This window comes from Pseudopipra pipra, chromosome 2 (assembly GCF_036250125.1).
Source record: "Pseudopipra pipra isolate bDixPip1 chromosome 2, bDixPip1.hap1, whole genome shotgun sequence".
In the NCBI taxonomy this organism is placed as follows: Eukaryota; Metazoa; Chordata; class Aves; order Passeriformes; family Pipridae; genus Pseudopipra; species Pseudopipra pipra.
In genome coordinates, this window is record NC_087550.1 from 64,075,495 (window position 1) to 64,102,493 (window position 26,999).

Sequence of the window (26,999 nt, forward strand, 5' to 3'; positions counted from 1 at the left end):
TCGCGGGTGCATTTTCCGTGGCAATCCCCCGCGGTTCGCCGTGCAGGCAGTTACTGCCTTCGGGCAGCCCCGGCCGCGGGGGGCACCGCCGCCCGCCGCTTCTCACCCCCCCCCGCCGCCGGAAAACAAAAACCACCCAGACACAGCACGGGGGCACCGACACCCTCCTGCCAAACCGGCCCCGCGGCGGGAGGCGGGCGGGCGGTGCGGCGCTGCCATTGGCGCGGCGCGGGCCGTCCCTCCCCGCCGGGAGAAGGAGGAGGAGGAGGAGGAGGAGGAGGAAGGCTGGAGGCGGGCCCGCGCGGGGCGGTCGCTCCAGTCGGTGTGCGCCGGGCGGCCGGGTCGCTTCTGTTTGCAGTTGCCGCGGAGGGCAGGGATCCGGGAACCGGGCAGGGGCAGCGCTTAGAGCGGCAGGGCCAGGAGGTCAGGCCGGAGGTTTAGGGCGGCGGGGCCAGGAGAGTTGGCGGCCGCGCCGTCGGGGCCGCGCCGATCCACGCCCGGAGCCTGCATGGGGCGGCGACGCTGAGCCCCAGCCACCCCGCTGCCGCGCTCCCGCCCCGGCCCCGCCATGGCCGAAGCACCGCAGCTGGTGGACATCGACCCCGACTTCGAGCCGCTGCCGCGGCCCCGCTCCTGCACCTGGCCTCTGCCGCGGCCGGAGTTCAACCCGCCCAGCTCGGCCACTTCCAGCCCGGCGCCGTCGTGCGGCGGGCAGCCCGAGGGGGCGGCCGGGGCCGCGGCCGGGGCTGCCGCCTCTGGAGCGCTGAGCGCCGACTTCATCAGCAACCTCAGCCTGCTAGAGGAGAGCGAGGACTTCGCGTCGCTGCCCCCCGCCACTGCCCCCCCGGAGGCGGCCGCCTGCCGCTGCGGGGACTTCCCGGCGCCCGAGGCCGGCTGCCGCCTCCACCCGCCGGGACCGCCGCCGGTGCCGCCGGTGCCGCCGCCCGTGGCCGGTCTGTCACCGGGCCCCGTGGCCGGGCAGCCCCGCAAGAGCAGCTCGTCGCGTCGCAACGCCTGGGGCAACCTGTCCTACGCGGACCTCATCACCAAGGCCATCGAGAGCTCCCCCGAGAAGCGGCTCACCCTCTCCCAGATCTACGAGTGGATGGTCAAGAGCGTCCCCTACTTCAAGGATAAAGGCGACAGCAACAGCTCGGCCGGCTGGAAGGTGAGAGGCGGGTGGTGGAGGACGCCCCGTCGGAGGGGGGTCCCGGGAGGCTCCGCTGCCGCGCAGGCAGGAGCCGCAGCGCTGCAGGCGGCCGGGCGAGCCGCTCTGCCCGGCTGCAAGCTGCCCGCCGCGCAGCCTGCAGTGGTCCGGCTCCACGCTTTGCTTTTAACCTTAAATTTTTACTTCTTTTTCCACCTTTTCAGAGGGAAAACTCCTAGAGGAAAAAAAGCGTCCTAGCCCTCCCGCCGGTGGGGCGCTGGAGGGGCCGGAGCCGCCCCCCCGCTCTCCGCCCTCCTCCCCCCGCCAGCCCTGCCCCGCCGAAAGCAAAAGTTCACGCGGTGTCACGGCGCAGTCCCCGGGCAAACCCGGCGGGAGCGCCGCCGCCTCCTGCTCCCCTGGGGCGGCCGGCAGGGCCGGGGTTCAACACCCGTGTGCTGGGGGTGGCCGTGGGAGCACCGCCGCGGCCCCTGGGGCTGCCCGGCCCCAGTCCGTGCCGGCGCGGCAGGGGTTTGCCGTCGGGCGGCGGAGCGGGACAGAGGCAAACAGGGATGGGGAAAGAGCGGAGGCAGGACAAGGGTTGCAGAAATACCGTGTGTTTAATGAGTAAGCCGCAATATTTGTCGTGATGGCTTTGTTAAACTTGGATTGTGGGGGTGCGTCTTTCTCGTGTTACGTGGTGAGACGGAGCTTCTCCCTCCCTCCCGCAGCGCAGTTCCTGCCGTCGCAGCAGACCAGTGGGAGCAACCTGTTGGCGGCCGGGATTTGTGCTCAGTCCCGCGCCGGCCGGAGCCGAGCGGGCGGTGCTGCCCAGAGCCAGGCGGTGGGGCCGGCTGCGGCGCTGCCACCCCCGGCTCCCGGGGGACCCGTTTGCCAGATCCCTAGTGGCCCCGTGGGCACCGGCTGCCCCCCATACGGTTGGAGGGCGAGCCAGGCGAAGCTTCCAGTGAGGCTGTGTGGCAGTGCCAGGCCCGTGGTACCCTCCAGCTTTGTATTCCCAATGGGTGATAAAGTCTTAACGCTGCTGTGAACGAATCCTCTTCCTCCGAGGCCTCTGTCGAGAACGTGTCACCCACCCATGCCCCTATGTGCGGCAGAAGCATGCCGGGTTTCGTGACACTGTTGCATGAGAGTGTCAGAGCGAGTTTTTGCCGTCTGCGTACAGGCAGAGCCTCCTCCGCCCTGCGAGGGATTAAATGATGGCAGTAAATGCGTGAGGTGCACGCACCCAGCACGGCATCGGCGCGTTCCGCTGTGTTCCTTAGTTCCAGTTAGGGCCAGCCGAACTCTTTGCTTCGCTTTGAAGTATTTGTATTATTTGCCTTTTTTAAAAAAAAGAAAGCGTCAACTCAAATCCTGTATTTATGTGTTTTTAGTTGTATCGCTAGGAATGTCTCTTACATCCGATTTTTGTAAATTCCTGGGGTTTTTTTTAGAGGTAAGCAACATCGTGCTAAGGCAATGCAGATTGATCTGTAACTCATTTTAGCTGAAGGCTTTTAAGGCTCGTAAAAGTCGTTTGTTAGTTTCTATCGATGTGTTTGACTAAAAAAATTTTAAGGATAATTGTCTGAAGACATCTGTCATGAAAAACTTTAATAGGAGTGAAGTGATTGATAGCTGACAACTTTTAAATAAGGTAACTTGTCACTTGAAAATGCTGGGGTTTTTTTCCAGTGGTGTTTTAGTCTCCTTAAGTGCTTTTTCAGAAGGAGTAGAAGAGAACTAAAAGCCAAACAAACCAAAATAAAAGAACTCCCAAATTCAAGTGAGCAAACAAGAAACACTGATAGCTGTATAATTTGTTAGGCTCTTCCTATTTTTATTGCTGCTCGTCCTGTGGTGCTTCAGAAAGGAAGAAGTCTTGCACACCTCCCTCTGATAGAGCTCTTCCTATGCTCACATACCTCTGCTATGACAGGGAGAGCTGTTACTGGTATGTTTTTTGGCTGTAGTACCCTCTGGTACAGTGCAGTACGTACCCTGCCACTGCTGGCAGGTAAATACAAATGTACTCTCCTTCTATAATTAAACAGTCACTGTTTTATGCATCGGATTCATGTTGCTCTCATCCCTTCCTTTGGCTGCATCACTGCCAGGCTGCCCTGAAAGTTACATACTTGCAGATTTTACCACTTAAGCTAAGTAAGCGTGGCATTTCTGAAACACACTTTCAGGTTTAGTTACCAGCTGCCACTGGGTGTCAATGCCATAACCGATCTGGTTGAGGCGTGCAGCCCGTTTGCCTTGTTTATCACCGCTTCTCCACGGCTCATCTTGAGAAACGACTATTTTTATTTTTTGCAGTTTGGGAGCTGTTGGTTTGCTCGTGGTCTGGGGACCTGGTGTAGGTGCAGGCGTAGGGCTGGGAGCAAAGCCTGAGTCAGCGGAGGGCCCCGCAGAGGAGGAACATCGCTCGGCAGATGAGCACAGATTAGCAACCGACTTTTCTGCTGACAGAGGGAGCGCGGGTTCGCGTTAGAGCCTGGCACTGACTTAGGGCTGGGAGTACACTGTGCACTGGTGTGACGCAGTCTGAGAAAGAGGCGGTATGTTTTTTCCCCTGAAGTAAAACTTCGAGATACTTGGTCTTGTTGGGGTTTGCATATTTATTAGTGCAATAAGGCACCTTTCTAATTATACAAAAAATATATGGAACACACAAGAACTTAAAAAAGAATGTACACTTTCTGCATAGTGGCAAGGCTGTGTTTCTTTCATCTAGAAGATGAGGGCTAAATGCTTGTGAGTATGTACTGTCCTGATTTAATACCTGATGTTGAGCTACTTTTTCATTTTTTACTGAATAAAGAAGTTCAAAAGTGTCAACATTATCTGTTAGGAGCTTGAAATAGCATCCAATTTATTCCAAATAAAAACATTAAAAAATGACTTTTAAAATAAGAGTATAAGCTAAAGGTATTAACATAAAATTATTAGTAGCTTATTTAAGTAGGTAAAATTGTTCTCATTTATACATACAAAGTAGTTTATTCCAGACGTTCTTGTCACAAACTCTGCTTTATGAACTCTAAGGGAGCAAAGTCCCCATGAACTTCCATGGTGTAGCTGCCTTGAATGAAGCACTTGAGATGTGCTCTGCCAGACCTGCTTCGTTGTTGGTTGTGAATGAGTGCCGATAGTGACTGGTGTTGCTCAGAGAAAGCAGAAGCCAAGAACAAGATGTGTTTCAGAGATAACAAAGAAATTGTTGTGAAAGTTGCACAGAAGAATGAAACTTTTCTCCTAGTAGTAGTCAAGTGAAAGCAACATTTTTCCTTTCCTGTGATAGTGGGAGACACAGGGCTTAAGACACAAGAGAGAAGAACTTCAATGCAGCTGTAGATAACTCTTCTAAATCTGATAACTTTTTGGCTAATCATCATATATAAGACATCTCTGTGATGTGCATATTTCATGATGTCTTTGCTTTATGGCAGGTGTGGAGATTTATTGTAAAGGTGTTGTCACAGTTAAGCTTCCTTGAATGGTCTCATCCTTTTAACCTGCTTTTGAAAATGGGTTCAAATAAAAACCTGTAACTTTCTTAAACAGAAAACATGGAGTTTTGATGTCACTCATCTGTTGGTGAATGTGTTGTTGATTTTTCACAGTGGCAGGTGCTAAGGTCACATGAGCATGTATACCTCCTTGACTTCTAGTCCCAAGGAAACTTGATCACCTAAATGCATTTGTTGCCATTACTGAAGGAATGAGAATAGATATCTAGCTGCAGAAGGATGAGTGTATGTAAGCTTCAAAGCCTGAGGACAAAACAGGCATGGGACATGGCCTTACCATAGGAGTACTTGGTGGTCAGCACTCTATTCTGTAGTGGATTGGTCTCTATGCAAAATGAATTTTGGGTTGCGGTGTATTTGATTTGAAAGCCACGTGTAGTAAAAAATGTTAGAAAGGCTGAGAAATCAAGAATAATCTTCGATGAAGCTGTTTGAAGGTTTTGAATTTAGATAATGAACAATTTAAATTGTGAAAATTTGTATGATTTATTTAAAGTGACTATATAGAATCACAGAGTCATAGAGTAGTTTGGATTAGAAGGGACCTTAACTATCATCTTTGTGAGGTTTTTATTATGCTTTTTTTTTTTTAGGTGGAAATAACACAATTGAATTGTGCTCAACTGAATTGAAGTTTGCATTTAATTGCTGTGTATTCCCTCAGTACTGGTTGCATACCTGTAGTCATTTACCTCTGTCCCTTTAGATGTTTCCCTAGGTGATTTGTGCCCCCCCCCAGCACCATGCATCGTATTATACATACATGCAGCACACACACATGCATATGCAGATACAAGTGTGTATGTTTGGTTTTCTGTTTATGGATTCTGTCAAGGTAAATGCTATTACAGTCATACCTTTTTACATGTGGCACTAGTAATAGCCTCGACAGCTGGAAGCTGTAGTTGAGTTTGCTCTGCCATGACACCTGGCCTCAGCTGGGGCATGCTCAGAGAAATGGCCACGCCAGTTCCAACCTCTGCCGACCCTGTTGGGAGAAAACTATTTCGTGTCCTGCATACCTGCTTACTGCCAACGAAATGTCTCTTGTAGCAGCCTACGTTGTCTGTGAGTCACCAGCTTGCACTTTGCTTAGTTTCAGATATGAAAGTTCAACTTAGTCTTTGCAGGTGCAAGGTGATCTCCTTGCTTGTGCCCGAGTAACTCATGGCGAAGCTATATCACAACGTTTATCGAAACAAACTGTTTGTTCCTTTTAAACTTAAATTTTGTTTCTTCTGTTACGTTTGTCCTTTTGACCTCAGCTCTTGTTTGAAGGAAAAAGTCTGTTCTGGCCTCAAACCTGTATGATGCTGCCCTGTTTTTGGGGCAGGGGGTGGGCTTCCCTGGCCCTGTCCTGCAGGCAGGCCGAGGCCAGGACAGACTGAGCCACCTCTCAGCAGGTGGGATGCTCAAGATATGCCCACTGCCAGTGGCTTTGCCATCTAGTCCAATGTGCCCCAGCATTCATCAGTGGTTTTGAGCTTCCCATCAGGGCCTTGAATTATGTGTTAATTGTCTTTTAATTTTCTTTGCCCATTTTCTATTTGCTGTGATATCTGTTCATTTACTTGTAAGATTATAAGTAAGACTAAACACCAAAACAAAACAAAACATGCGAGTGGCTTCGTATACTGACATAATTAACTAAATTTTCTTGAAGTGCCTGACTTTAAAGAACTTCAATACAAAAATGGGGTAACTGCTCTCTTTGCCATGTATTCTTTGTGGCACAGTCAGCTGTTTCCTTATTAACATTATTTTTGCTTCACTTACATGGTTTTACAAGTTATTGGTGAAGTTGGTAGTTTCAGGAACTGGGGCTTTTGTTGCCTGGGATGGAAAGGGGAAGCGGTGTGGTACAAGATACAAAACGTTTAGGTGAGGTATGTGAGGTGGTTTGTTTTTTGTTTATTTTTTTTTTAATACAATGATCAACAATAAAATAGGCAATATTTTGGGTTTTTTAATAAGGCTGCTGAAATTATGTAGTCTTGAGATGTCTACTCAGGCTTTTTTCAGTTTCAGAGCATAATGCTATCTAAATATGTTCATCTCTGTTTACTCAACTGGTGAATATATTGTAAAATGAATGCTTGGCTTTAGGAGTAAAAATGCAGATACGTTTTGCACCCACAGGTTTGTGAAATATGTAAGGCTGTGGCTACAGAGATTCAACCCTCAGCCCCTTCTGTTTTGGGAGAAGGTTCATATATGAAACAAGGATTCCTAATGGAAATGATTTTATAACCTTGAGTAATGAATAATAAAGTAAGACATAGTGAAGATAACCTGATAAATAGTTTACTGTTTTCCTCTTTCAGAAATATGTAGAAGATGGATATATTTACTTTATTGTCAACTCCTGTGAGGAAGGAACTTCAAATTCATGAATGCTGGCTGCAGCTAGTCATAGTTAAGCATATGGTAGTGCATACTAATATTTTAATGAATTTTTTAGCATTTTATTTGTAAGTCTGGTTGCCAAAATGGGTTTTAAATATTGGGGAAACACTGCTCTTCATGATGACAGGTTGTACTTCAGAAATAAAGTGCACTGGGAAGACTCACATTTAGAAGAACAGCATCTCTGCTGTTCTGTAGAGAGCTTCAGCATGAATTGAATTGATCTATGAGGACACGTGCTATTCACATTTAACTATTATTTCTAAATATACTTAGTAAACATTAATCACTTGTGTTCATCCAACAAAGATGCTTTATTCCTGTTGTGTAGTTTGTAATATGCAGATGTCTTAAGTGAGCAGTGCAGCAGCTGTATCATGAGGTTTCTTGGTAGGTCTTCATTCTTAACGTAGAAGGTGGAGGAATAAAAAGAACTAAGTCAGCTGCTTTTACTGGGTTGATGATTATCTTCTAAGAAGTTCATTAGGCCTCATGCTTGTTCTAGATTTCAGTAGTGGATACTGGTCTTTACTAGATTGCTTAAAGTGATATCTAAGGAGGCAAATGTGTTAAGTTTTGAAGCGCTTCTGTAACGAATGGTAAAGGTTTAGCAATGCTTTGGTTTGTGGTACCTGGGACCAGAAGTGGCTCTAGCTTTAAAAATGTAGTCACTTAAAACCTCCTGGGACTCTGACAGCTGCCGTGTCAGACAGAGATTAGGAATCGCTGGACTAGCGGAGGGCAACACTAGGTTTGCTTAGACAACTTACTTTTGTTACAGGCATCTTGCATCACTGCATAGTATCAATGATGTTATAGTTCTGTTTCAAAAGACATCTTATTCTAGAGTTAATTAAACTTAAAGGTACAAGTCTTCTCTTGTTCTAATCTTAGAAATCTAGTTTTTGGGAATGCTAGGAATCCATGCAGCTGGAATTGCATTCAGTCCTGTTGCTGCTTCAAGACAGCATGCCAGGGATGGCTGTGATTGCATTTCTAAATAGCCTATGTTTCTCCAAGTACTTTACTGGTGTGTGCAATCTAGGCTTGTGTTGGTGTGAGCATGAGGGGCTCCTTTTTAATTTTGTCAAGGCTGTTGTTACAGAGGTCTAAGAGGTGTAGGTTCTGAGGCCTGGCACATGCGTACTTGAGAGAACGTACTGGGGATATGGTCTCTGAAATAGTACATATTCAGATTTAAATTTGGACTGATTACCAAAAAAGTGCTTGCAAGCAGAGATGCCTTTAACCCGTAGTATTTGCTGACTAAATTACATCTTCTAGCTGTGCTTTGTAATATATGTTTTCTTATTTAATTAGCATCTCAATTTTTTTTTAAATAATTATTGTTTAGAGGCTGCTTAGTGCCAGGCCTCCATGCTTCTGTGCCAGGATGTGAAATGTTGAAGTGGGCTGCTCTGCGTTTCTTGCATGTTGGTGTCTCCCTCTGAAAATGTTAGAGACACCCCTCCTGTAATTTAGCTACTACCAGAATGAAATGTTCATCATGCATGGAAATCAGGAAATTAAAACCTTTTGTAATGAAATGAATGGTGTGTATATATGGAGTGATATGTGTGAGCAGGCTTTGTGCTCTCCATGGAAACTGTAGTTTTGGGCAAAGTTGAAGGTTCATAAGGACAGGAGATGCAGAGAGCAGCCGCTTGCTGGTGAGGCTGACCTGCAGCTTGGTAGCCGTGCACTATTGGCACTGCTCTCTTGTTCCACTGTTGATGCTGCAGAGGAGGAGGGTAGCAAGTGAGCAAAAGTACTGTGTCAGGGAGGGCCCTACACCACTCCTGGTTGCCTGGACCTGGCCGTAAGTTTCCGTGTTGGAGCTGGCCACGTGTGGATGGGCAGCAGCTGCTATGTACAGGCTGTGTCCTGAGCTGCCCCACTTACCCATTCTGCTGGCAGATCCACCTCTGGTGGTGTCTGCTTTAGCGCTGTAGTGATATGTGCCTCCTGACACAGGCAGAACTTGTGGCCATTTTGCTTATATGCTGACCTATTTAAGTTTATACAGCAGAGGGTTTTTGATTTTGATTGATTTATTGAAAAGGGAGCTCTGGGGCATTGGAATATGGACATTAATTTTGTAGGAGAAAATCAAAGTGCATGTTTTTTTCCCTTCCTGAATAAGGAGTATACACATAATTCAGAATATGGACTCTAATTTTCAATATACTGTTGGCGGTCTCACTAGCAATGGGAAGGTAGCAACTTCTTCAGTTTTCTTGTGCTTAACTCCAGAAACTGTGACGTGGGTGGGGTTTCACTTACCCATCACTGACTTTTCAAACTATGCAGTTAGATAAGACTGAAGCAACTTGCTATAAATGTGGTGACTTGTTAGACCGCATTTATTGTGCAAATGAGCTTACATCCTGCAAGATCAGCAGAAATGTTTGCCTGGATGGAAATTAATTAAAATTTGGCGACTGAAATTAAAGGAATGGATTTGTTGCCCATTGTGTTATATGAATCTGCCTTTCGGTTCCCACAGTGGGAATTAGTGCAATTGGAAATGTTTTTTTGGCATATGTGAGTTTCAAGTTGGTGCTAAGTTCTGGCATCTGTAGCCTTCTTAGATTTTTACTGCCCTTTAATATGTGTTAAATGTATTTGGAGCTGCTAACAGGAGTAAGGATACTAATAATCCAAAAATATACTGTTGTGACGGTGGTGTAGGCTCATTTGCTTGTAGCTTGTATATGCTTAAAACTGATTTGAACTAATCTGCTAATTTGATTGTAATTGTTAGAATTAAAAAATAAAAAAGGTACCAGTGCCATACATATCTTGGATATATATTCAGATTTGAATTTTGATTGCCAAAAGCATACTTACAGACTAAGAGATCTTTAATGTTTGCCAACTAAATTATATCTTATAGCAATGCTTTGCAATATATAGAAACTCCTAATTTGATATTCAAAAAATGAAGATACTGTTAGTCAGACATGCTTCATAGCAGGCCTCCGCAGTTCTCTCCTGTCATGATGTGAAAGGATTATGTGCTCTGTGCTCCTGCTCACTGTTAATGTGTTGATTTCTCTTTCCAAAAATATTCTCTTCAAATGTGAACCTTCAAATTAAATATAATTATTTGCCACCCCCCAAGTCCCTTCTTCCAGAAAACCTGGCTCTCTGAAGGCATCCTGGTGGTGCTCTGAGGGAAGAGGAATTATACCTGCTGTTGTTGTCTATGCCTGGAAAAGCGTAATTAAGCAGGTGTAACTTGTAACTGTTTGGTTAGTCCCTCTCTTCTTTCCTTGTCGCTTCACACCCTTCCCCTGCAGGACTGCCCTATGAAGCTCCAGCATCTAAGGACTGTGGGGCTGAGGGCTGCTTCCAACTGCCCCAGCAGCCGCCCTCTCATGTGCGAGCACTGGGAGGTGTGGGGAGGTGTGAGCAGGAGGCTTTTTGGGAAAGCCTAGAGCCTGGGTTTTGCCTCGATGCTGGCAGGGTGCTGCTGTGCAGATTTCAGTGAGTTGTGACCTGGCAGCTGCCTCGTGCAGGAGCCAAGCCTGCCAGCAGAGTCCTGCTGAAATGCTTCTGTCTTCCAGGTGCATTTGTGAGTACTTTTCTGCTTGCTGCTCAGGTGTGAAGAGGAGGTCAAGGAAAGGAATCGCATTTCCTCTTTGCAGTTACCGGAGAAGTTTGTAGTGATTCACTAAATAGATACCTCACTACTTAAATCAGTTAAGGTATATCCCTTGGCCTCTCTGGAGGATACTGTGCTGCTGGCTTTATTCCTCAGTAATGTCTTTCAATGTCTCTGGAGGTTCAGGTGAGGAAACCAATGCCTGTGCTAAAGTGAAAGATTTAAACTGGAAGAGAGTAGGTTTATATTAGATATTAGGAAGAAATTCTTTACTGAGATGGTGATGAGAAACTGGCACAGGTTGCCCAGAGAAGTTGTGGATGACCCATCACTGGCAGTGTTCAAGGCCAGGTTGGATGGGACTTTGAGCAGCCCAGTGTAGTGGAAGATGTCCCTGCCTGTGGTAGTGGAGTTGGAGCTTGATGGTCTTTAAGGTCTCTTCCAACCCAAACCATTCTATGATTCCGTGATTCTATGAAATGTTGTTCCCAGGTAAATGTTTATTGATTAGATTCATTATTACTACTAGGTTTTTTTAGATTCATTATTATTACTGTTATTTTTTTTTGAATGAACTTTGTAGTGACCTTTAGGAAGGTTCAGTTGCCAGAGCCAGGTGAGGCTCCTAAGGTATTTGCAGTTGCTGTTTGCCTGTTGACACTGCTACGCTTGTCCTGCTTCAGCCCGGACTCTTTGAGCTGAGCTCTGCTCGGCAGACAGGTCTGCAGCTCAAACCAGAAGGTATTTGAAATTCAGGATGAGGATGCAACCTCATATGTGATCTGATCAAATTGTGTTATATAATTTAGACATAAATAAAAACGCACTATATATTTTTATCTAGCTAGATATATTTAGATCTTGATTAATATTGAGAAATCTGTAGTGAAGGAAGCAATACCAAAAAAGTATACTTTTTTTTGTTAGATGGGAAAACTCAGAGTGTGACTGCATGCTTAACTCAGAGCAGCTTTACTTTCTCACAACTGTTATAGTATCTTGTCCCTGCCATCATTCAGTTGGAAATTAAGGCAGAGCTGGAAGGCAGTTCAGCATTTTAAATGCAGGTGGCACGATGTCTGTAAACCTCTGAGTTGGATGGATAGGGTTGAACCAGGAGCTTTCACTTTTGGGTCAAGTTGGGGGATTAATTTTTTTGCCTTATTTCTCCTTTTTCCTTGATGAATATACACAGCCTCCAAGTAAAACTGTGTCAGATCTTTATGGCTGAGGGTTTACCTTTACTACAAGGTAAACTCAACATTGTGTGAGTATATATTCTAGCTGATGGAGTTTTAGTGCTGATCTAGGGTCTGGTCTTTGGTACTTTTGATGTGTTGTCTCCTCCTTATGTACAAATGCAGTAAATCCAGTAAATACCTTCTTGAAATACAAACAAGGATAGGAGTTTAAAGCAGAATTTAAAAGTGCAGCCTGTTGCAATTGATTTTGGGAAAATCAAGAGATACTATCTTAATGCCGACTTTTCTGTGCTCGTTAGGAAACTTGAGTCACTCTTGAATAATCCAGTTTGTTCAGTCTATGAAAACTTGATACTGCACTCTTGCCATTTTCTTCTTTACAATTCTGTGGCAATGACATAGTAATAAGCATTAAAAGGAGAAACCATAATCTTCTCTGCTTGCAGCCCAAGCCAACGCTAGTCATCCCCTGATGCTATGAAGTCATTCTTTGCTTTGAGGTTTCTAACTAAAACTCTGTTCCAAACATCTGCTCTGGGTGAGCAGTAGAGGCATTAGTGAAGGTGTCCCGGTGCCCTCCCACTGCCTCTGACCCCTCTTCAGACTATCCTCCTGTGGCCAAGGACTTCTACAAAGTCCACACCATCCCTTGACAGAGATCCCTCCTTCCCCTTTCTGGAGCTCTGGAACAAAAATGAAGATGTAAATGAATTTGCAATGATTGCACAACTTGGTTATGCAACAAGGCTGACGTGGTAGCGTATACATATGTAGAAAACACCTTTTTGAAGAGATGACGTTAAGCACAGTTTCACCACCTTCTCTCCAAAGATGAGGGCAACTGTTACTGGCTTCACCCCCTGGTTGGTTAACCTGCATATTAAAACCCACCAAATACTCAGCTTCTGTTGACTGAGGATTATTGTTGATGGAGCAGAAAAATAAATCAGTTCTTTTGACCTGTTTATATGGGAAGGAGATTTTTAGCTTGGGGCCCAGAGTCCAGGCAATTACAGTGGTCAGTCCTGGGGCAGTATCCTGCACTGTAATGAGTTTTTTATTGTCAGCATAATCTGAACCACCTAAGTGTGTTTTTTCTTTCTCTTTTTCAAATGGGTGATATTGTTTCAGTTGGAGGCAACCTGTGCTAGTCCAACAGGTCAGTGAGTGAATGCTCAGTATTCCTTGCATCTGGAAACCCAATTCCTTACTTCCTATGGTTTTTAATTCCTCTGGGAGAAGACATGCCGTATGGCTGACTCCTGTCTTTTGAGTGAAGCAGGGGGACTGATACTATAGTGCTCTAACTGAATTTTTAAGGCAGGCTGCTTGGTAAGACTGCCTTGACACTGAATGTGATGCAGGCCTTTTGTCACTTCGTGGTAAGTTACTCTGTGTGTCATATGGGGTGGTGGGCATAATTGTTGATGTCTTTGGGCAGGGATAGACTTCCCGAGGTCCCTTCCATGTTTTCAACTGAGCAGATTTGCATTCAGCTACTGGGCATGTGGAAAGTTGCTCCCCTAGCTAAGATGTGCAGTCTCTAGAAACCGAATCTATCCCATCTCACCCCAGAAATGGCTGGGGCCATGGTTAGCATTATGTTCTGTGGCTCTTGGCCTGACTGTGGCTGGTACATTTTTACTTATGTGTGGGAAAACAAACCTTTTTGTCCTGCAGTTGCTTCTCTTGCTTCTGTATTAACTCCTGATAGGTAGAACAAATAAGTGATGTTATCTTCATGTGTAGTGCTTATTGCTGATTGAAAGGAAAATTCTGCAAACTAAGCAAGAAGACTGACCTGATGACTCCTCATGACAACTGCCTACTTTCAGTTAACATTCAGAATATTTTTATCCTAGTTTACTCCTTAGAGGCTAATAGAGTGCTGCTAGAGTAATTTTCAGATGAATCATGCCATCTGCCATGCATGCTTTGCTGCTTCAGCAGTAGGGGAGGAGAGGGAATATATACATACAGTGGTATGAAATGGTATGTTTGCATTCTTAGTAAAACTAATTTAAGTTTCAGAGATTTTTTGTTTGTTTGGTTGGTTTTTTGTTTGTTTGTTTGGTTTGGTTTTTGTTTGTTTGTTTGTCTTTAGTTCCCCCCCGGCATTTTATATTTCTTGCATTAGTTATCAGTTTAACATGGGGCTCTCTTGGGTGATCAGTGCCAAACTTTTCAGAAGCACACTGGACATGCTTGATCTGACTTGCTAGTGACTTGAAGTGATTAATTGCAAAGTCCTTTTTTGAAATCACAGTTCAAATGTTGATCTTTTAGGTTATCAAACCGAGCCAGCTATAATTTGCAACCCCCCTAACAATCAAAGATGATAATAAAACATTTGCAGAGAGATAAAACTGGTGGGTGTAGCCTGACAGTGTAGAGGGAAAGGTCAGTTGTGGAATGAGTTCGGTGGGGCTGATGTTCAAGACTTGTTTTACTAGGAGCTGTCCTGAGCTAGGGGAGGAGTGTCCCCAGCATGCAGCCATCCTACCTGTGGGAAAGTGCAAACTGGTGTTTGAAACCAAAAATTCATAACCACACTGGAGCATTGGGCACGTCATGTCCCATCTTGTGTTTTGTCCAGAAGCAATTATCTGGGAGACTAGCCAATCTGTTAGTAAGGTTCATGAATTTAGATTTGGGTTTGGAGAGGGCTGGAATCATAATCTCAAGGACTTTGTACGTCAACCCTATTCCATCTTTGAGAACCAAGCTATGATGTTAGATAATGCTTTAATTATTACCAGGCAGAGTAAATTCTTCTGTTCTAAGACATTAAAAATCTTCCCTTGCTGCCTGTCTCAAACATCTAATTTTCTCACAAAATGATTTGGCTGATGAACTGTTTGCACTGAAAAGTACTGATAGAAAGTACTAATGCTTTGTTCATGTTTTTAAGCTTTTTACAATAATTTTAGCTCTTGTGCTTGGTTTTAGTGCCCTGACAACTGTATTTAAAGCAACTGAGAGCAGAATATTGAAATGTGGAGCAATTAAACTGTTTTCCTCCCTTTTCATGCATTTCACCCCTGCCCCTCAAGGAAATAGTGTATCTAGTAAACGCCACTTAATCATGTGAGGTCAGTTGAAGGCCTGAGCAATAGCGTGCTCTCTTTTTGAGGCAAGAAAGACAATTTTTAAATGCCAGGAATTAAAAGCAAGGATTGCTTGCCTGTGGAAGGGAGTTGTTGCACCAGATATCGAGCTGACATACAAGCAGATCTCTGCTACCCTTAGATGAGGATTAGTTTATGCCCTGAAGCAAACGGATTATTAACTCTTGTAATTTTATTTTAGCATGTTTAACAACAGATACTGTTGCTTATAAAACCCATTTAATCCTTTTTTAATCACTGCAAGTCATTTTTCCAGCAGTTATCCTGCAGCCATGGGTTCCAATGGTTAGTTATTTACTGAGCAAAATATAGCGTATATCTGTTTGCCTGTGTATTTTTTAAGTCATTCTTTAATGCCTTGGATTTGAGTTTAAAAAAAAAAAGGGAAAAAAAAGTTGGGCCTCTACTTCTGCTGCCTTTTCCTCCAGCTGGCATGATTGGTACCACCCTCAGCCTTCTCATTCGAGCAGAACTCGGACAACCAGGAACTCTCTTAGGAGGTGACCAAATCTACAACATGATCATTACCGCTCATGCTTTTGTAATAATCTTTTTTATAGTTATACCAATTATAGTCGGAGGATTTGGCAACTGATTAGTCCCACTAATAATCGGTGCCCCTGCTATAGCGTTCCCCAACTCTTCAAATACCTGCAGCAGCCCTTTCTTTTGCTCTTTACTTTTTGGACACTCTCTGCTACATCCACAATTTCCCTTCAGTTTTCCCTGTCCACTGCTGTTGCTGATGTGAAACACTAGCAGATTATCCCAGCAGATTTTTATTAGCTTGAGCTTTGCTCTGCACCTCAAGGCATTTATTGATAAATAGCGGCCTTGTATTATGGGATGTATAAACAGGAGCATGTGACTGCCTTCTGCATTGGATTTGAGAACATAGGAAATAGTGGTGATGGTGGCGTCATGATGCTCTTATAGGAGGCAGTGCCTTTTCTTAGGGCTAAGGGAACCATGGGAAGAGGCTGGCAAGATTTCGGGCATGCAGGAGGTTCTTCATGTGTGAAATAAAAGCTGTCAACATCAAAAACTGTATAGCTGAGAAGAAATACTTCCATTTTCAAAGATGATGAGAGCAAGAACATTGTTGGCAGATGTAGAGAAGGGGCACCAGGGGAGGTGGAGGCCTGAATGGCTCTCCTCAGGGAGACAGATGAAAGCTGTTGGTGCTTAGAGGGGTTGGTGGGAGCGGAGGAAGAGAATAACCCACCATAGTTATTGGCACCATTGCTTGATCTTTTACCCCTGTTTCCTGTCTACTCCTGGGGCAAGAGCTGGTTTTTCCTTTGCTTTTCATTGCTAGCCAGCCGCCATGCCGTGCTGTGCAGGTGCTCAGCAGATGAACTAATGCTGCAGCTTGTCCTTCAGTAACCAGGCTAAAGGGAAAGTACATTAAACCTCTTAATTTTCAGATTATCTTTTAGGGTGAGACAGAGGTAAGAGATAATTGACACAAAAAATCACCAGGTTAGGTGCCTTTAGCGAGGCATGATGTATAAAAGTAGCAACAAATGATGGAAATATGAAATACAACTACACCAGGGTCTTCAGGCCTTTTGCATTAACCTACCTGGTAGCCAAGGCAGTGCTGTGGCTGTGGAGATTTCTTCTGAGGTAGAAGTTTCCAAACTGTTCCAGTTGTTCTCCTGAACAACAGGGTTTAGTAACACACCATCTGAACTCGCAGCTGTGGCCCAGGGCGGTGCTTTGTTTTCGTGAGCTGGCTCTTGAGTCAGCATCCCTGTGATGGCCCAGTGGCTGGTGTCCCTGCCTAATGGCAGCACACAAGGCAGGGGACATGGGCATGAGAGACCTTACTGTGCTGTCCTCTATAAAATTTTGGGGTGACCAACTTGAGTTCTACCTCCCTTCCCTCCTGGAGGCCAAGGAAAATGGAAAGGAGAATTTTGCTCTTCTGTAGTACGTATGTTTGGATACACGTGGATGGCCCATTTGCTCAGAAAGAGGAGTGGAAAGCTTCAAGCCTTTTCAGGTTTTTTGCTCAGTCCTGGCCACTGTGCTGGGACCTTTCAGCATCTTATAAAAGTCTGTCCTCTCCATGCCAGCTACTGGAATGCAATGTAGCAATGCTGCCTTGCATGTGGGGTAATTTTGTGTTCTGTCTAGTGCATGTCTGAAATGAGGGTGCATGTCATAGAAACATGGAATTGTTTAGGTTGGAAAAGACCTTTGTGTATATGCATATAAGCCACTTTCCAGCAGCGTAAAAGATTGGGAATGAGAATGAGAAAGAGGTAACATTTACATCTTTCTGACTGTAGGAGCTTTGCCTCTTGGCTCTGATTAAGCCAGTGTTTAGCCTGTGAAGATAATTTTTTTTCCTCTAACGTTGGGAGATCTGCTATTACAAGTAATTTTGCCATCAGGGCTGGATGGCATAAAGTGAATACCTTACTGAGTTGAAATAATTTGATTAGTCTGTCTTTTGCTGGGAGAATCCCTTGCTCAGGCCTATCCCAGGGATAAATGAATCATGTAGAGCAGAAATTGAAACTGCCAACAAAGGCTTTAAGTTTGTTGCCGGGAAGTGACTGTTAAATGAGCTTTGCTGTAGGACATGTGCCTTTTCATAGAAATGTCTGTAACATGGACTGAGTTACACTGAAATGTTAAACTTCCTTCCAAATTTAAGGAAAAAACGCCAGAAGCTAGAATATGCTTTTATTGTCAGAAACTTCTGACCAAGTTCATTGCTAGTGCTGCTGATCTGCTTAAGTGCCACTTACAGTGGATTTTATTACATGAGGAATAGAAATAGAGTAGCAAAACACATCTGTACTGAATATTTTCTCTCCCCATTAACACCTGTTTTCCCCTTCCATGTAAATCTTGTGTTAATGTTCACATAGTTTGCACCAATAAGAAAAACAGATCTTGCTTACTGTTTAAGATTTGACTTTTCATTTTGTACTGGCAACCTAAAGATCATGTGTGTAACTGCTATGGAAACCAGTTGTGCGAGAGTCCAATAAGGTTCTGAGGTTCCTCTGCAGCACTGAAGCTTTAAAGTAGGAAATAGAGGTTTCTCCTTTGCCCCTGACTGAATAGCTGGTGTGGACACCAGAGTCCTCTTCTGAACAACAGGTGAGGTTGCCTGCAGGTTCCTTCCTAACTGTAGGATTAATAGTTGCCTTTATTTATGTCTCGTGGTTCCTATCCATTTGTTGACTTTTGTGATTCAAAGTGTACCTGTTGGTCGTGCAAGAAAAGCCCTTGGGTAACTGTAAAAGACGAAGAAGATAGGTGGATATGAAGAGGGTTACGTAGTCTGCTTTTAGCTTAGGAGGCTGGTCTATTTGAGATTGGTAGTCAGTGAACAAGAATAGGTTCCTGTTCTAAATGTTCACAAGGAGAAACTTCATCAGGCACAGTGAATAACTGCCAAGAAAGGAGAGAGCCCTTTTGCACATCCCTAGAGTTCCTTTTAGACTCAAATTAGGAGACACCATGAGTTTAAGTATAGTCCTGAGTACATGGGACTAAGATGGTATCTCAGGACTTTGCATTTTGACTCTATAGGGGACTGGCCTAGTTTGCCCTGTTGTGCAGACATTGAAACGTCTGGGTTTCTCTCTGTACAGGCTATAGTTTGACAAACTGATTTAGCAACCAAGCTCTGGACATCTTGTTAATACCACAGTGGCCACTAAAGGACTGGGAAGAAGGTTCTGTAAGAAGGATTAAAAAGCAACTATCTTCTACTCACTAGAGAAATCATGAGTTTCACTTGTGGTTGCAACAGTCTACTCTTCCGAGGAGGTAGAAAGGTGACGGTCATACATGGGGTTTAACCCACACCTAACTCCCTGCTTGCCAGCACTGGGAAGTCTGGGCTCTTAAAGGCTGAGCACAACCACACAATTCACGCACAGCACAGGTGTGGGTTTTTTCGAATAAATAGCATAACTTCCATGCCTATGGAGCCCAAGAAGGTCGTCACCCTTTTCCATTTTGAAAGCAAGACCAGGGATACACAGCAGTATGCCATGTGTCCCAGTTCTGTGTGGTGAAATATGTTCTTTGAGCCAGAGATTGTCATGACATCCATCAGCCTTGGGCTTACCAACTCCCAGGACAGATGTAAGGTGTATCTGAACTGCAAGTTTTGTACTGTCTAGAAAGTCTGTAAAGGCTGAAAGATCTTGATATGGAACAAAAGCTATAACTTGCCAGTAAGCTCAGTGGGTTGCAGAGAAATTTTCTCATATTTTGGAGTAGAAGGGTTTTGAAAACCAAAGCAAACAAATGTGTTTTGGTTGTGGTGTTTATAAGAAAAGGCAAGAGAGGAAATGGGAACTCTTTGAAATGTGAGTTAAATCGTAAGTGCCATGAGTTGTGTTTTTCTGGTTTTTTTGCTTTGTAAAATCCTGCTTTCTCTTGCTGAGGCTTAGTTAGGAAAGTTTTACTTTCTAGAGAGAAGACAATGTGTGTCACAAAGAAAAGGAATATCTTAAAGGTAGGTAATCTACTACGTAATGGAGAGTTTGTTATGGAGAAAAACTACAACCGTAAGACCTTATAGGATTTCCTATCAGTTCAAAACCGCAATCTTTACCTGGAAGCATCAATTCTTCACTAACATGGTAAATGCAGATAAGAATAAAAGAAAAAGATACAGTATTAAATGAGTGTTACAAACAATTAATAAGGAAGATAACTCGTTGTGAATGGTATTTAAGAAAATAAATATTCCCATTAATAAATTAAAATAATGAAAAGAGTTAAAGGAGAAGCTTCTGTAATTCAAGACTTGTGTGCTTTTTCCGACTCTGTTGTTCAATACAAGCTATGACAACTGTCTGCAAGTCTTGTCTTTAGATACATGTATTCTTTTCTGTGCTCTTTGGGTCAGAAGGAAGAGGTTTTTTTCTCTTACTGGTGTAGGATAGAAAAGAGCAGACTTTTGCTTTCAGAAGCAGTGTTGTGTAATGTCACTGAACAGATCTGTTCACATCACAAGCCAAAACGGAAATAAATTAAAAAGAAAAGTCCAGAAGCTTAAAATGAAACATTCTTCCTGTATATTTAAGGGTTGAAGTTTAAAGTGTGAAAGGCATTAAAAATTCTAAATGTATCTGGGGGATATTTATAAATCCTAATTTCTTGCCATTCCAAATGCTGAGTGTTTTGTTCTTCTTTGTAGTGTTGTCATTGAAGTTGTTTGATTTGTAACACTTTTTTCAAGTGTAGCTCTAATATGAGATGTGGCCCAAAAAATATGGAAACTTTACTCAGTTTAGAAGAAACCTTTAATGAGTCACAAGGCAGTAATGAATCCAGCTTCTGTGCTCATCATTGGAATATTCATTATTATGAATGTCATAAAACATAATTAAAAAAAAAGAAAGGTTCAGTTCAAGAGTTAAGTAACCATGCTTGGGATCTCCTGTTTTCCTCCTGGTGGATAGCAACTTGCTGGCTAGTCCAAACTCTGGACATGGTGGACCCCGCCAAGGGGTGTTGTTTAGGAGGGGCTTAAGGATGCTGTGGAGTTTGGGGGCCTTTCACTGGAGGCTTGCAGTATTTGGGGGTTGCTAAAGATAAAGGAGTGAAAGTAGCGAAGTTGGAAGAGGGGTGCAGATTGTGGGGTTGAGGTTATGCCCATGGGAAGCTGTGGGGGACATGGTGGTGTGGGGTGTGATGTGGGTATATCTGGAGGAAACTATGACATGGTTTGTTGTGCTTGCATAGATTTAGTGTATCAACCTTTCACACAACAGTATTTTCACATATTTTGACATGCATTTCTATCAAAGGCAACTGAGAGGAGCAACTGCAAGCAAAGGCAACCTTGAATGTATCAAGAACCTTCAAAACATCATCTAAAGCCTAGGAAGAGGCCCAAGAGGAGAGGAGGTTTGGCATCCTCACTGGTAGTGGTGGTGCAGCTGAGGAGGAGCACAGGGCAGAGGAGAGGGCTGGAGCAGCGTGGGGGCTGGTGGTGGAACCAGGAGCTGAGTCTGGGACCATGAGTCAAAGTCCCATGACTCCATTGCAAGACCATTAGTCCTTTTAAGTAGCTGCCAAGAATTAGGGTTGATGGATAGCACCAGAACAGAACTCAAATTATTCAGGGTTTTCAGCTAGAAAACAGCATGGGGTGGAAACCAACACTACAGTGTGTCTCACAGGCAGACTCTGGCATGGCCAAACATGCATAGGATGAAAATGCCTGTCCTGTAGCTCTGAGTCCTGGCCGCTGTTACCCACAGGATCTTGAGGTTTTAAAGGTCATGATAAATTTGAGTTACTAAGGCATGTATAAGAAGCTGCAGAAAGGGATATGCAAGAGAAGGAAATTGTTAATTTATTCATTTAAACTGTACATTTAAAAAACTTGCAGTCAAGACACAGTGCTTTAAAAGTGACGTCGTACTTTAATCTGCATTTTTGGTACAGTATTGGTCATAAATAACTTAGTAGTTATTGATTACCAGTTTATTAGCAGTAGTAGTCTGGGAATTAACATTTGGTTTTCATACTCCAGTCTAAATTATTGGTTTATAACTTGTTTTTCTACATATAATGCAAAAAGATGTCAGGATTTTTTTTCCTACCATGAAATATTGGAGAAAATTTGTAGTCTTAGTGCATGTTATTGTAATTCAAAGAATTTTGTATTCTTTGTATGTCTAATGTCAATTATTGTGTCTTTTGAACATGCAGTCACAGTACTTGCAATCCTTTCAAACAGATATTTCCCTGGAAACAGCTAGGGCTGTCTTCATGATATTCACCCCAGATTTTTTCGTTTATAATTTGTGCAAATACTGTCTATTTGTATTTTCTACTATTTTAGGTATTTTTATTTCTTTTTTGAAAATGGATGTTGTTTAAGACTTTAATATATAACTTGCTCATACATTTTTCTATATTGATCTGGTTTTTCTATACTGTTCTGTTGTTTTAAGTGTTCTATGTATGTAGGCCACTCTGTATGTGTATAAAAATACATGTACTCCAAATTTGAGCTTGAAATAGTCATCTTAAGCTGTCTGTACTTTTTGGCTAAGTCCATAAAATAATGATGCTTATTTTCTTCTACTTGTTACTGTTCTTTTAGTTTACAAAAGATTTAAGGACTGATTGCAGAACTTGCTTACAATACTCCTGCTATTATATATTTCTGTGTTAGGTAAAGCATGAGTATTTTTGGGGTGCTGGTGTTTCATGGGTCTCTTAATAGCTTTCAAGGGTACATTTTGTATGGCTTGTGTGTAGTGTTGGGGCAGACCTGAGAGAAGTAGGGCACTGTTTGCTTGCTAGCAATGCAGGAAGCAAGAGATAGCAGTTTTCCTCTGGAGTTTACAGTTTGAGGGCCTGAGTATGCAAGCGCATGAGTTGAGTTGTGAGCGTGTTGTGAACGCTAGGACGTGATTAAAGACAGCTTTTAGGGAGAAAAAGTGCCATCAAGGTTAGAGTCTAGACCTTTACCTCAGATCAGGCAACCTGTTGTTTACAGGAGCGAAGTGGTGGAATCACTTTGGCAAAGAGGCTATTTGTCACAAATTTCATATTCTTTGGCTGTTTGTGCAGTATTTTTTCTTCTGTATTTTTTCCTAAGATATTGTTTTTGCAGACCTTATTGAAAACATGCTGTTTTTTCTTTTCTAATTTGATTGTAATAAGGGCTTTGTTAATCAAAAATAAGTGCAATAAGGCGGAATGACTTGGTTATTTTTACATTTTCCTGTTTAAAAAAAAAGCCTCAGTAAGTGAGCCACAATGAGCCGTGATGTATTTCCTCCATCAGGATGGAGAATAAGCCATTTATTATTTCAGCTCTGACTCACAGTGAACCTGCTGACACTGAGACATTTTATAATCATAAGGAACAGGTTAGGGCAGTAACTTGGACGCCAGGCTGGGGATTACCTACTTATTACAGTGTTTTACAACCTGGATACTTTAGGTTTTCTGGCAGAATGTCCTAAACCTCACACTAAACACCACGTTGTTATTGTACAATTACTGCTTGCAGGTCTTGCTGTAGGTGGTGCCAGCTAGACAGATGCCTTCATTATAATTATCTTTTTTACTATATATAAAGATTTCATCCTTTTAATCCATGTAAAATTTACTGCTCTTGAAAGTGACACTAATAGTTATACTTCTCGCCCTTTCTCCTTGTCCAGTGTTGTTCTCAAACTGACCAGGGATAGGCTTGCTCAATCCAGAAGTGGGAGATTTCCAAGGAGAACCTGGGTTCTGCGGAAAGTGGCACTGATGACTCAGTAGACGGTGCTGGTGGTCATTGCATAGTCCCCCAACACAGTTTGTGAGAACAGCAGTGCTAACTCCACTGTCCTGGCCAAACTCCAGCTGAATAATTACTTTCTGCCTGCCTTGAATTCCTCTGCAGCTTCAGCTGGAGAAGTTGAGCTTCATTTCCCTTCTTGTAAACAATCCTGCAGTGTTGAAGCGGAGCCGCTCCTTTATCGCACCTTAGAGGTAACTGTATTTTGCCATCGGGTGAGTGGCTTTATTCTTGCATTTGTGTGTAGCCTGAGAAATGCTTGGGTGCATTTGTGGATGCTAAGCCCTGGCTTTTCATTCTTTTGTAAAAGTATCTATCCCATTGTGTTTGATGCTTGTGTAAATAACTTCAAACTATATGGCCTGGGAATAAAAGTAACCAGAATTCAAGTGTTTGACTGGCCAAGCCAACTCCTAAAATGCTCCTTTTCCTGTGATGTGTGTGACATCATCTTGTCCTCTTCTCCTTCAGTATCAGCCTATTTATTGCATTTACTGATAACTGGGGCATCTGTGAAATTCACGTCCCTGTGATAGCTAAATGTTGAAAGATGACTGGGAAAGGAATAGAGATCTTCATTAGTGGATGAGCTAAGACTCCTCCCATGTAGCTATTTAAGCACATTAGGTTGTGTCTTGCTCTTTGATAAGTGTCACAGTGGACAACCTGTGGCTGGATGTCTCTACTCAATCACAGACATACAGAGTAGATGAGAGAAGTAGAAATGTAGGTCAGAAAATCATGTCTACTTTGAGAGTGTCTTCAAAAATAAGAGTGTAGCCAATGCCCTGCTCTGGGCATTGGTAGGAAGGAAGGTTTGCTCAATGAGAGGGACCAGTCCTGAATGCAAGTGGGTACTGTAACTCCTTCCACATACAGGAGCTCTGCCAATATGCCGTTACTTTTTCCTCTAACAGCAGAGGCTTGAGGTCTGGTGCTTCTGAGAGAGGAAGTGACTGGTGATTCTATAGGTTGGTTTTTGCTGGTCATTTGGTTTAATCTGATATCTGGCTATATATTCCCTGAGCTGCAGAGGTGAGACACTCTCGTACTGACTTGGTTTTTGTCAGTGAGTAACAAATGGAGTGTGATTCAGATGTGCCCTTCCACATTTAGCACACGCAAAAGTTACTTGCAAAAGACAAACTGCAGGTAGAATGGCTGAAGATCCTAGCCCCTTGATTTTATGTGGAGTCTTATGTGCATAACAGTTTGAATTGATTTTTTATCAGGAAGATGGAGAAGTTAACCTCAAAGTTCAGCTTATGCTGAGGTTTGCTGTTGAGTTCATCTTACAGAGATTGTATAATCTTTTGGTTGCCAGATACTGAGTACAGGTTTGAGTACAAATACTAAATCAAGATTCAGTGAGTTTTCCTGTGCATATAAAAGCTAAATTTTTGCTATTTATTCTCCTGAGGAAATTAGGCTTTGCATGACCCACTCTTAAACTGCCCTTTATTTGCATATTTCCACCTTCTCTTCATGAGAGGACTACTCATCATTGTCTTCTTGAAGACTGCTTCTTAACAGAATTCTGTAGTTAACCATTAAATCCTCTATTCAATACATATTTTACTGTTTTGTCTCTTTTCTCCCTGGTTGCTCAGAAAGTACACCAGTGTTGCAGCATTTCTGTCTTGCAATATTGGATATATGCAAAATCTGATATTTATTGGTTGCAACAACAATAAGCAACAATAATTTATTGCTTAACCAATGCAGGTTACCCACTTAGCTGTGCAGTGATTTGAGCAAGGGATCACAAAAACTGCTTGATATGTTTTTATAGCAAATTTCGCTGTGTGTTTTGTTTTAAAATCATCTTTATGGAGTATGTGGTACTTAATGTGTTACCAAAATCAGGATGCAAGAAAGCACATGGTTTAAAATTTAGCAGAGAGAGTCTGATAGCTTCAGGCTCCTTGGCAATGGCAAAATCGGAGGTATAACAGTTCATCATAGGAGCCCAGGAATTTTCATTACCTATGCTGAAGCTCCAGTGTGTGTAAGAATAATCTTTCCATATTTGCATGTAGGAGAAACTGAAGTATGTGACTGGTGTAGTTCTCCTTAAATTGTCCAAGGATCCAAAACTGTACCTGTTTTCTGTAGGCTTATCAGCTACCAATGCCACGGGTCTGCACAGGTTTTCCAAGATGGAGAGGAAATACTAGATTCTAGGCTAAAATACTGACATATATAATCTGAAAAGTCACAGTATGGGAAAATGTTGTACAAAGTACACAAAAGTGATGTAGATTCAAGAGAGAATTTGTATTGTTAACCCTTTATTTATCATATGGACTATGTTGGTAATGTCATTTACTTTAACAATTATATATATATTTTTTTTTTAATTTGGCCTGAACTTGTGTTGAAGGGAAAGCTGGAAAACATAGGTTTTGAACAGAGTTTGATTATGCTGTTTGCAGAACTAGAGAGCTTCTCCCAGAACAGGATTAACGAGTATTTGGAGATAGAATTGTAGTTGGTAGGTGCTTTCACTGGGGTCATGTAAGTAGGAAGAGCTGCCTGATAATTTAGAATAAGAAATTACCTTTGTATGTGTATCAACAAAGAAAGTATAAGTAGCTGTTCCTTGGGAGTTACAAGGTGGTTTTTTAAAGTAAGATCACTGTGTTGTCAAAATACATACTCTGCTGTTGTTACTTGGTCTGGATGTGGCACTGCATTAGGTGTTTGTTACCACAACGCTTTTTCTAGGCAAACCGTATCAAGCTGAGAGAGTTTGCTGCTTGATACTTTCCTTTAAACTTCAAAAAACTCATGCAAATAATTATTTATGAAATAGCAAAGATGTTATAGCACATGTTTTGGGAGAAAAAGTGATGAAATAAAAATAAGAGTTGCAGGACTAAATTCTAAGTACTTAAATCCAGGTTAGTAAAGAAACATACAGTGGTTTCATCTCCCCTTAGATGCACAGTGCTGAATGATTAGCATCTTTGTAATCATAAAACAGGAATGTATAGGTGATTAACTCTACTTTACATATGCCAACCATCTTTCTACTACAGTTATTTAGTATTATTAGCTTCACACTTACTATCAAAGACTACTTAAAGGCTAAGAATGAATTACCATCAATTTATCGAGCTGGGTTTGTATTAAGCTCAAGTATGTGTGCCTCCATCATCATTTGCTTTACGATAAGAATTTTTGTTGAGAAACTCTAGCTGGATATATGTGTATATTTTACTGTATATTTCTGAGGAAAACTTGGGAACATTCATAGTAAAAATTTGAATTTTTCCTCTAAGAACAAGTATTTATTATTGGACCACTTCTGAATTTGTTCTACATAAACACTGAACAAATTCTGTGAGAAGTATTTTGCTAGACCCTATTTGTGGTAGTTATCCCAAATATTTAATAGGAAGGGTCTTTCTAGGAAGCGTGCTATTTAATTAAAAAGATTATGGTGAGCTCATGTTGCAAAGAAAACCCATACCATAGCATGTCATAAACCATAGTGTGATCCTTATTGCCTCCGGGTCTTTGGTCAACTCCTTTCTCTAAGCCATTGCTTGCTCTGTGAACCAACCACTAAATATGCAGCCAAGAAGCCTCTGCCTCCCAAGGTGATAACCATGGAAAACCAGAGAAGGCAGCAAAGAGGTTTTAAGCTGTTGCATTGTAGGAAGTATTTAGGT

At 42.9% G+C, this 26,999-nt stretch overlaps 1 protein-coding gene across 1 annotated transcript in view; it reads left to right on the plus strand.

The window, feature by feature from the left end:
• Nucleotides 1–293: 293 nt before the first annotated feature.
• FOXO1 (forkhead box O1) overlaps nt 294–26,999 on the plus strand; it is a 65,494-nt gene continuing 38,788 nt past the window's right edge. The window contains exon 1 of the mRNA XM_064645732.1: nt 294–1,168. Coding sequence (XP_064501802.1) covers nt 569–1,168 — 600 coding nt within the window. The 5' untranslated portion in view covers nt 294–568. The remainder of the gene's footprint in view (nt 1,169–26,999) is intronic.